At 45.5% G+C, this 9,596-nt stretch overlaps 2 protein-coding genes across 2 annotated transcripts; one reads left to right on the top strand and one right to left on the bottom strand.

Moving 5' to 3' along the window:
* Window positions 1–1,246: 1,246 nt before the first annotated feature.
* LOC144232859 (histone H4) lies at window positions 1,247–4,051 on the bottom strand. Its single transcript, XM_077765695.1, has one exon. It carries the CDS (start codon window positions 4,036–4,038, stop codon window positions 3,727–3,729), a length of 312 nt encoding a protein of 103 aa, XP_077621821.1. The 5' UTR covers window positions 4,039–4,051; the 3' UTR covers window positions 1,247–3,726.
* Window positions 4,052–7,515: 3,464 nt separating this feature from the next.
* LOC144232912 (histone H1.3-like) lies at window positions 7,516–8,268 on the top strand. Its single transcript, XM_077765752.1, has one exon. It carries the CDS (start codon window positions 7,571–7,573, stop codon window positions 8,216–8,218), a length of 648 nt encoding a protein of 215 aa, XP_077621878.1. The 5' UTR covers window positions 7,516–7,570; the 3' UTR covers window positions 8,219–8,268.
* The last annotated feature ends 1,328 nt before the right edge of the window (window positions 8,269–9,596 follow it).

The raw sequence follows: 9,596 nt of genomic DNA, 5'->3' as shown, positions 1-9,596 counted from the left end.
TTTCTCTCCTCTCTGCACCCCTCGCTCCCTCTCTCTCTAAATGAATAAACATTAAAAAAAAAAAAGTGTGCCAAACTCGGTTTTTCAACATCTCAACATCTACGTTATTTAGACACAAGTATTCTATCCTTCTAATTGATGATGAGCTGGGATGAGCTGGGTGTGGGGCGGGGGTGAGAACCAGTGTGTGTGCCCCACGTTGTAGGCTTATCCACACCTTACAGTGCTGCTGAAATTCTTGCATGATGATCAAGAACTACAGGAGAGGATGCGGTTTCAGAGACTGGAACATGACAAGTTTTAAATCCTTAAGCATTCCACTGAAGGTAGCAAGTGGGTAGTTGGATATGAGAATCTGGGAATCAGAGCAACTTGGGGACTGATTATAGAAATTGTGAAGGGTTTGGAAATAGACATTTTACTATTGATGGCACGTAATAGAATTGAAATTTTCCCATAGATAAAAAAGATAGCACTCCAAACTTTAGAGAGCAAGAAGACAGCCAAAGATTCTAAATGGACAAAACCCAGGAGATTAGAGCCACAGAAGTCAAGAAAATAGTGTTTCAGGGAGGACATGACCAGCCTGGTGTGATGTCTACGGACATGGATGTAAATGGAACCCACGGGGAATTCAAGTTACTGGGAATAAAGGGCAACCCAGACATTTGGGACAGCTTATGGACTCCGGAGAGTTGCCTCGCCCCGGGGACGTAAGAGTGGGACATATGCTGTCACTCTTTCTTTAGGGCCATCATATCTGATTGGAGCCAGCACCAGCCCAGCTACATCTATCAAATCTACTTTCCTAGAAAGTAGGGAAAGGGACAGAAGAGAAAGACTTGAGGACCCAGCAATTTCTTTATTGGTTGAGAACTTCCCTTTCAAAAGACTTAATTTTTTTGCTTAATTTTGTGTTTGGGGGGGAGTGGTCAGGGGGAGTTTTTTTAATTACCTGGAGTTGAGTTTTTCTGGTTGTATTCATAAAATGTTCATTAATACACTTGGAACTTCTTAAGAATGTATGTAAACTCGTATTTGTTGAACACACACTGTGAACGTGCTATTTATCCTGGGTTTTCTCACTCAAACCTGGAAAAAATATGAAACTTCCCCTGCATCATAGATGACAGTAGTGGTTAGTGATTTCCCACAGAACATAAAGATACCAGAAGGCAGTTGAGGACTTGAAGAGTATGTGTCACAGTTTAAATGTCACCTTTTTTTTTCTCGGGGCCTCTCTAATTTCATGAGAAACAACAACAATAATAATAGCAGTCATAATAAAAGACAAAACAGAGAAGACACCGTCTGACATGCACTGGACAAAATGCTCACCAATTATTTAATTTTATTCACCCCAAACCTGTAAGGCAGACACTATTGTCATCGCCATGTTACAGATGAGAAAACAGACACAAGTGAGCTTGCCAACGGCATCACAAGCACAGACAGGAAGCATCTCTCTGGACAAGGTCTTCAGTTTCTTTTTCTTTTTCATTTTTTTTTTTTTTATCTCTGAAGGGATATTGGAAACTTGTAAACTTAATACATGAATTGCTCAAGGACATAGACTACTACAAAGTTAGGGCTTGTTATTATATTTTTTCAAGACTGGCAATGGAGGACAAGTCCAAAGGGCCTTAAGAAAAATTCATGGACTTCTTCCAGAACCGGGCTGAAAATCAACTCATCGTTTTTATGTACTTCCAAATCATGTGAGATTCAGTCAGTTGGGACGTCAGGCCTATGAAAATCAAAATTTCTCAGCTTGGACTATCTTGTATTTCCAAACTAACTTCTCAAGAATAGATACGTCTACGCCCATAGAGAATAAATAGGGGCATTATTGTTGTTCACTCTGTTATCTCTCTACTATGTGTGACTTTTCCTCTCTTCAATTCTGAATCTCTAGATCTCAGATCCTGAAATCCTAGACTCCAGGTTGTTAACAGGAATCCATGAAGCCCTGGGAGTTCCTTGAATGAGGCTCGGAAGGGACTTGAGCCCCTAAATAGATTCTCAAAGAGCTTAGGATTCACTAATTGTGAAGATCGACTCTACGAAGGGAAGACAGTACTTTCAAATATCCAGATTACCATGGCTAAGATGTTTGCAGAGTCCACGCATTTCTAACACATCATAATGTAAAAACTCCCTTGGGCCAAAAGGTGAGGGGCCTGTAAATGAGGAAATACCAACCATTGTTTGATCTCAAACTCCATTCTGGTAAAAAGGTCAGGGGTTGAGCAACCTGGCTCCTCCTGGCTTCAGCAAGTACCTGAGATGTACATCTCTAACAAACATTGTGATTAAAACAGTCAAACATGTTTTTCAAGCAACTGTTAAGCAACCCCCACCTCTAACCTCAAAATTCTCGCTTCTGTGCACCTGCTTCCCCCCTCTCCCTATATAAACCCTGAGCTATGGCTCAGCGGGACTCTCTTCTGAGGGCCTTTCAGGTGCTTGGGAGGGGCCATCCGGCTGGACTAAAATAAACCTGAATAACCAACTCCTTTTGTGTTTTGTGGGCTTTGTTCTCCGTGATTCTCCTTTGGAAAGGGAGGTCTAACAGTAAGCCCTTATTTCATGTTTGTCCAGATGGAACCCGGTGGAACACATCCCAAAGACAAAGGCCCACTTAGAATCAGCTTTCCTTCAAAGCATTTTCAGGTCATTGAGGTACTGTCCACCCTGCCACATAAATTGGGAAAACAAAACTGTATTTAGTTTGTAAAGTTAAGCAGCTATAACAGACTCAACAATAAATTAGCTTTAAGCCAGGTATTCGTGTCACGCAGAAAAGATCTGCTATGAAAAACCCATCTCCTCCTCATGAATCCAGGACTATTTTTTCTTCAAGTCCTTGTTTTGTGATTCCCAAAGGATCTGAGGTTTTTCCTAGATCAGCCAAGGTCAACACCTTCTTACCAGATAAGAGGGAAGAAAGTTGTAAAGCCTGAACCCGGGAGTGTCTTCTGACTCATCTCCGGCCCCTTGGTCACCGCCTAACCTCTGCAGCCAGAAAAGCCATTGCCTAAGGCTATAGACGCACATATTTCGCTGTGCCTTGATAGTCCCCTGAACACGTTTTACTGGAAATAGGCCAGTCAACAGCACAATAATCCCCTAAGATTCTTCACAAAGCCAACCTATTGTGAACCTATCAACGGAAACGGTGGCAATGTTGACAGATGTGACACTCAAGGTTTACAGTCCCTAATAATGGGTGACCCATTTGTGGACTAATTGAGCACGCATTTCCTGACAAATGTGGGATCTGAAACATGACCGCTAGGACCTAAAGGCACATGACCAGCCTCGCGGTATTGCCATCCCAGCGGGTAACACAAATCTGAGCAATCATAAGCGAGTCCCAGATTATACGGGAAAACGAACCAGCATGTTCAGAAATCTATTAAACCAGCCGCTCAGCAAGACCACCTCAGACACGCAAGGAACACGTGGAAACAAATGCACAACTTACTACAGGCTGATAATCGGATTCACCTTTTCGGGCCTGAGAGCACCTGAAATGCAGAAGAAACCGACTTGGGAAGACCAACTTCACGTCAAAATATCAGAAGGCACTGCATGCAGCCGTAGCGAAATCGCGAATGGGGAAAGCAACCAGAGTGCACAACGCTTCCGGTGGATACAGTAGGTGGCCCTGAAAAGGGCCTTTGGTTTAGAATCGCACGGTTTCTGGTGACAAACGCAAAACGTTTAGCCCCCGAAGCCGTAGAGGGTGCGGCCCTGGCGCTTGAGCGCGTAGACCACGTCCATGGCCGTGACCGTCTTGCGCTTGGCGTGCTCCGTGTAGGTGACGGCGTCCCGGATCACGTTCTCCAGGAACACCTTGAGCACCCCGCGCGTCTCCTCGTAGATGAGGCCGGAGATGCGCTTGACGCCGCCGCGCCGGGCCAGCCGCCGGATGGCGGGCTTCGTGATGCCCTGGATGTTGTCGCGCAGCACCTTGCGGTGGCGCTTGGCGCCGCCCTTGCCCAGGCCCTTCCCGCCCTTGCCGCGGCCAGACATCGTCACAACTACACAGGACACCTGTCCAAGCACGACTTGCGGCAGCGCCACGCAGCCCTTTTATAGCACTGCGACGGACCTGTTTGAAAACCGCCCGAGCAGGGGCGGGAACCACACTCCGGTCCCGCCCATCGCTCATTTCGCGGGGCTCCGCGCTGCATAGACCCGGCGGGGGCCCTGCGGCCACAGTCTGTCCCGGAGGAGATGCCGGAAATCCTGTGTGCGCGCCCGACTTGCAGCCTGTACGCCCGGCCACAGTCCGTACACTTCGCACAGAAGAGCCTCAGGCTGGGCCTTCACGGTTCCCAGACCAACCCAGAAACACTTGCTTAACACTCGCCGTTGTCCCTGAGACGCTTTAAGGCTAATCCTGTCTTTATTGCTAGGTTTCTTTTTGTCTTATTGATGCATGGATGTCTGGTTCACTAACCAAGACTCGCAGCATGAAAGTGCCCACAACCCTGTTCTGCCGTGAGTCTCAAGTGTATGATCACAGTGCAGAGTTCCTAATGGACGGCTTACATCTAGCACTGTTCCTGAACCCCATTCCAGTCGTCCACGCAGTCGGCATGGCGTAGAGCCAAGCTCTGGAGACGGCCTGCTGCCATGCTCTTTGTAGACCTGGGACAGTCTACACTCGGTGTTTTCTTTTCAAATATATAAGAAAAAATATATATATAAGAAAATCTGAATTATACAGCATCGAAGCTTAAGAGAGGATGCATGTAAAGTGTTTGATACTGCAAATAAGCACTCACTCAACGTTATAATATATTATTGTGCTCTCTGCTCCTCTCCTCCGTATTCACTCCTCTAAGGTGGGTGTATGTCCTAAACTAAAAGAGCATCCTAGTTTCTACAACTTTCTTTTGAGAACTCCTTCCAATCATAAACACCTAAAGATTTACTCTGTCACGAATCCCTTTGAGGAGTTCCAGGGGACTTTGTGGACATTTGGCTTCTCGCCCAGGGTCTGTGAGGACCACCTAGCTCATCAAAGCTGCTTTTCTGACTTCATGGTGCATGGGGACAAATTCCACAGTGGGGCTCTCGCCCTCGGCTACATTGGCAGGCTTCAGGACATCTAGGAAGTTGTACAGAACAAAACTTCCGTCCTTATTTGTGCTATCCGCCGCCTGACCCCTGGCGTTCTGTCCACTGACGAATGCAGGCAGCCAGCAGAGTGACCGGCAGGACCCGTGATGTATTCTCACCTAAGGTACACCTGTCACTACTTCCAGTATCTTTGAAGCGTATCACCCCTTCTAAACGTGGGTAATTGTTGGCCACAAGGGCAGCCTTGGTACTTTAATTGTATTAATAAAGAAACATATATGTTAACACTTCAACACTTTTGGGTTTTGACAAATTGGATGTTGGTATTTTAATATAATTCTTTTCCTTTGTAAATCCTGTGTATATTATCTTAAGCATTTAAAAGCATTGTCCTGGGAAGGAGCCCAGAAATATCATCAGATATACAAAGAAGACTATGACACGAAATCATAAATAAGCCTTCTTTGGGATCTTAGAGCCTTGAAAGACCCTGGGTTTGGAAAATGTGCCGAGAGGAGCATGGGGAAATGCCGTGAATGTTGGAATGAAAATCATATGTTAGTACCAATATCTGATAAGGGTAAAAAGGCAATGATCTTCTCCACTTATCAGTAGCAAAGAGGTTATAGAGAGAGAGTTCTCTGGTAAATGGAGGTGCAAAGGCAAATACCCAGCAAGCACCCAGAAATACAAATTTGACATTTAGGCAATAGACCTAAGAGACAGACTTTGAAGTTATCCATATAAAGGTAACTCATTAACGCATGAAAGTGAATGGGGCAGATTCCCTACATTCAGGCCGTCAAAAGACAACTCTTCCTTTCTTGGTAAAGTATCTCTTTTATTTCTCCATTACGGTTGTAATTCTGGCTTTCTGTGTCTTGTCTGAACTGATTCCTATCACGTTGCCATAGCCTTCTTGTGGCGAAGCCTCTCTCCAGGTCCTACTCCTCATTGCTGGCAATGAATATTCAAATGAGTTTCAAAGTCAAGCATAATGAATCAAGCCACTTTAGGAGGATGAGATATACCTAAACTCCATAACAAGGGAATACACAAGGTACACATAACAATGATTTATGCTGAGCGGACATCTCACCTCACCTCTGTGAATCATATTAGTACTTAATATTTAACTTAATAATTAACCTTTCATGCTGCAGGAAGTAATCGGTCATTTCCAGATTTTGGAGGGATCAAAAAGGAGTGTGGAACGCTCATCTCTTGGGGTTTGCCCTGTGTCTTCACATTTCTTTCTTTCTCCATCCTAGTGAACCAGAGACTGGTACGTGTTTCAAAATAAATATAATAATTTGTTAAAGACAAAGAGAGAATTTGAAGAGTGAAGAAAACCATTACATCACCTCTACCGTAAATCTATTTCCTATTCAACATTAAGCATAAGTTGAAATGTGTTTCCTTCTGTATATAAAAAATGTAGTAGTGAATATAAAACATGCTTTTAAAAACTGTCCCTCTGACAAGGGAACTATAAGTCAGGATGTCTGTGTGAATGTGCGTGTGGGTATTCCTTGATTGTCACTTTAATACGTTATAAGTCTTCCTCAAGGATGGCAGATTTCTGACCCAAAGGTTGTTAAACATTTTAGTAACTGATCCCACCCAAATAAAATCAATGTAAATAAAATATTTTTTCAACCAGTAAAGAGGTCCAAATCTCCCTTATACCCCTTTGTGATCTCCTGTCCTCTCGAGGAAACAGACCCAACAGCAATGTCAAGATCATACGTTCTTCCCTTTCCCAATTTCCTCTAAAAACTCTGAATGTTTGAACCCCCAAACTAACCAACCCCCCATTGTCACTAAAAGCAATGATAAAAGCTTTTTGAACAAAATAATGACAGCTCTTGACAGAACTAGCTCTTACTCCAAGCTTCCTTTACTACCATTCCTGTAGAGAAATAGGGAAACAGGCTGTGTTACTTCTCTTCATATGAACCAGATTTTCCAGGTAAATCTCAATGAGAACTAAGCAGTTGTTGAACGTGCGAGATGCCAAGAATGTATAGAATGTTCCTAGAGAGTAAGCTATAGACGGCACAGAGAGAACAATTTATATTTTAAACGAAAATCATGAAGTTATCTCCCTGTCCTGTGAATCTCTCCAAGTGTCAGGGGTTTTTGAAAACAGCTGAGACTAACGTGGTAAAATCTGGAAGAAAAAAACGTAAAGATCTGAAAGCACAAGGTGTCCCGCATCACTATAGAGTATGATCGATGTGATCCCTCCACGGGAAATTTTAATTTTTTTGCTTTCCTCAATTGTAACAAACACAATTCCGGGACTGAGCTGGGACTAGGTTGCTGTCAAGTTACAAGACTGAGCTGGGAACCAATCAGCGCGCAGCGTCGCTGTTGTATATAAATACACACACACACACTAGGGCCGGGCAGCTCCACTCCGAGACTTTATTATTATTATTGTTTTCTGTACCTTCAGGCATCCGAACCGAGAATGTCCGAGACCGCGCCCGCTGCGCCCGCCGCCCCGGCCCCTGCTGAGAAGACGCCCGTGAAGAAGAAGGCCCGCAAGTCCGCAGGCGCCGCCAAGCGCAAGGCGTCCGGGCCGCCCGTGTCCGAGCTCATCACCAAGGCCGTGGCCGCCTCCAAGGAGCGCAGCGGCGTGTCCCTGGCCGCGCTCAAGAAGGCGCTGGCGGCCGCCGGCTACGACGTGGAGAAGAACAACAGCCGCATCAAGCTGGGCCTCAAGAGCCTGGTGAGCAAGGGCACCCTGGTGCAGACCAAGGGCACCGGCGCCTCGGGCTCCTTCAAGCTCAACAAGAAGGCGGCCTCCGGGGAGGCCAAGCCCAAAGCCAAGAAGGCGGGCGCGGCCAAGCCCAAGAAGGCTGCCGGGGCGGCCAAGAAGCCCAAGAAGGCGGCGGGGGCCGGCACCCCCAAGAAGAGCGCCAAGAAGACCCCGAAGAAGGCCAAGAAGCCCGCGGCGGCGGCTGCAGCCAAGAAGGTGGCCAAGAGCCCCAAGAAGGTGAAGGCGGCCAAACCCAAGAAGGCGGCGAAGAGTCCCGCCAAGGCCAAGGCCCCGAAGCCCAAGGCGGCCAAGCCCAAAGCTGCTAAGCCCAAGAAGGCGGCCGCCAAGAAGAAGTAAGCGTATGGGCTGGTAGAGAACGTTGTAAAGGCTCTTTTCAGAGCCACCCACAGAGCTAGGGGAAGGAGCTGTGGCACTCGGCAGCCTCAGGGGGCGTGGCGGGAGGGGCGCCGCAGGAGGGGTCGCCTCCGCACGGGACGAGGGTCTCCAGAGCAACGCTTAAGTGCACTGGGTGCGGTGAGAGTTGTTCTCAGTAGGGGTTGGAAAGTCTGGGAACTGTTTGGAACACCCCTCTCCTCTACGGACTGTGGTTCGAAATGGCCCACACTCCATTCGACGCGGAAAGGCAGGGCAGTAATTGGGAGTGGAGTGGGGGAAGGGAGAGCTCAACTGCACACGTTAACCACGCAAATTTGGGAAATACTACTTATGGATGTAGTGATTTACCCACCTCGAAATTCACCACTTGATGAATCGTTGCCAATCTTAGGTTAGGGAAATACTCTCACCACCGCGGTTCTGCACCGTCTCGTGGTAGTAAACGAAGACGGTAAGACATNTTCAACAGGACACCTTGACCAGAAATAAGAGCAGGAAACAAAAGGAGTAAAAAAGGAAATTAAAAGATACAGATTTCAAGTCGCTCACTTTAATTTCTTTAAAAACAAAGACTATTTGAAATATGCTAAGGGACTAAGAGAATACAAAGACTAACCACAAAGATTTGAAAAAAAGAACCAAACACAAATTCTAGAGATAAAGATACACATATACAATTAATTATAAGAAAATTAAAATTATGAAAGCTTGCTAGGTGGGCTAAATAGCCAACTGGACCCAGATGAAGAATTTTCATGAACTCTGTAAGCAGATATTAATTATCCAAAATGCAGAGAGAAAAATGCAAAAGTTGAGTTTAAGTGATCTGGAATTAGTAGTAACATTGTCTGACATGCATCTGATCGTTGTACCAGAAAAGAGAGAACAAAGCAGATGTGAGCATTCAAAGATCATGGCTGAGAATTTTAGAGTTAATGGATTACTCAGGTAATTAAAAATAAATAAAATAAAGTGAAAACTGATATAACTAAAAGAGGGTGTGCATCACACTGTGACCGAAGCCGCATAAACTCCCACAAGAACTAGAAGGCTGATGACAACAAGGTTGTACCTTCTAACCTGTTCGGAGAGGCGCCAGCCCACTGCAATACTGTTATAAATACTTGGTGGGGGAGGAGGGGAGGATAATTGAGAAATTGATTATTTACATGCACTTTATATCTATCTGATTACTACACATTGTTGATTCTAATCAATATTTAATGAACCATCTTGGTTTTCAGTTCATTAATACTACCATTAGCAAATTAAAAGGTTTGATATTCGGGGCACCTGGGTGGCTTAGTCAGTTGAGCGTCCGACTTTCGCTTAGGTCATG

Source organism: Crocuta crocuta, unplaced genomic scaffold, assembly GCF_008692635.1.
Source record: "Crocuta crocuta isolate KB4526 unplaced genomic scaffold, BGI_CrCroc_1.0 scaffold811, whole genome shotgun sequence".
Classification (NCBI taxonomy): Eukaryota; Metazoa; Chordata; class Mammalia; order Carnivora; family Hyaenidae; genus Crocuta; species Crocuta crocuta.
Note: the sequence above shows the minus strand (reverse complement) of the source record. Positions and strands in the feature narration are given on the sequence as shown.

What these genes read in the sequence shown, in the direction of transcription:
- LOC144232859 (XM_077765695.1), bottom strand. Translation starts at nt 4,038, where the DNA reads ATGTCTGGCCGCGGCAAGGGCGGGAAGGGCCTGGGCAAGGGCGGCGCC.
- LOC144232912 (XM_077765752.1), top strand. Translation starts at nt 7,571, where the DNA reads ATGTCCGAGACCGCGCCCGCTGCGCCCGCCGCCCCGGCCCCTGCTGAG.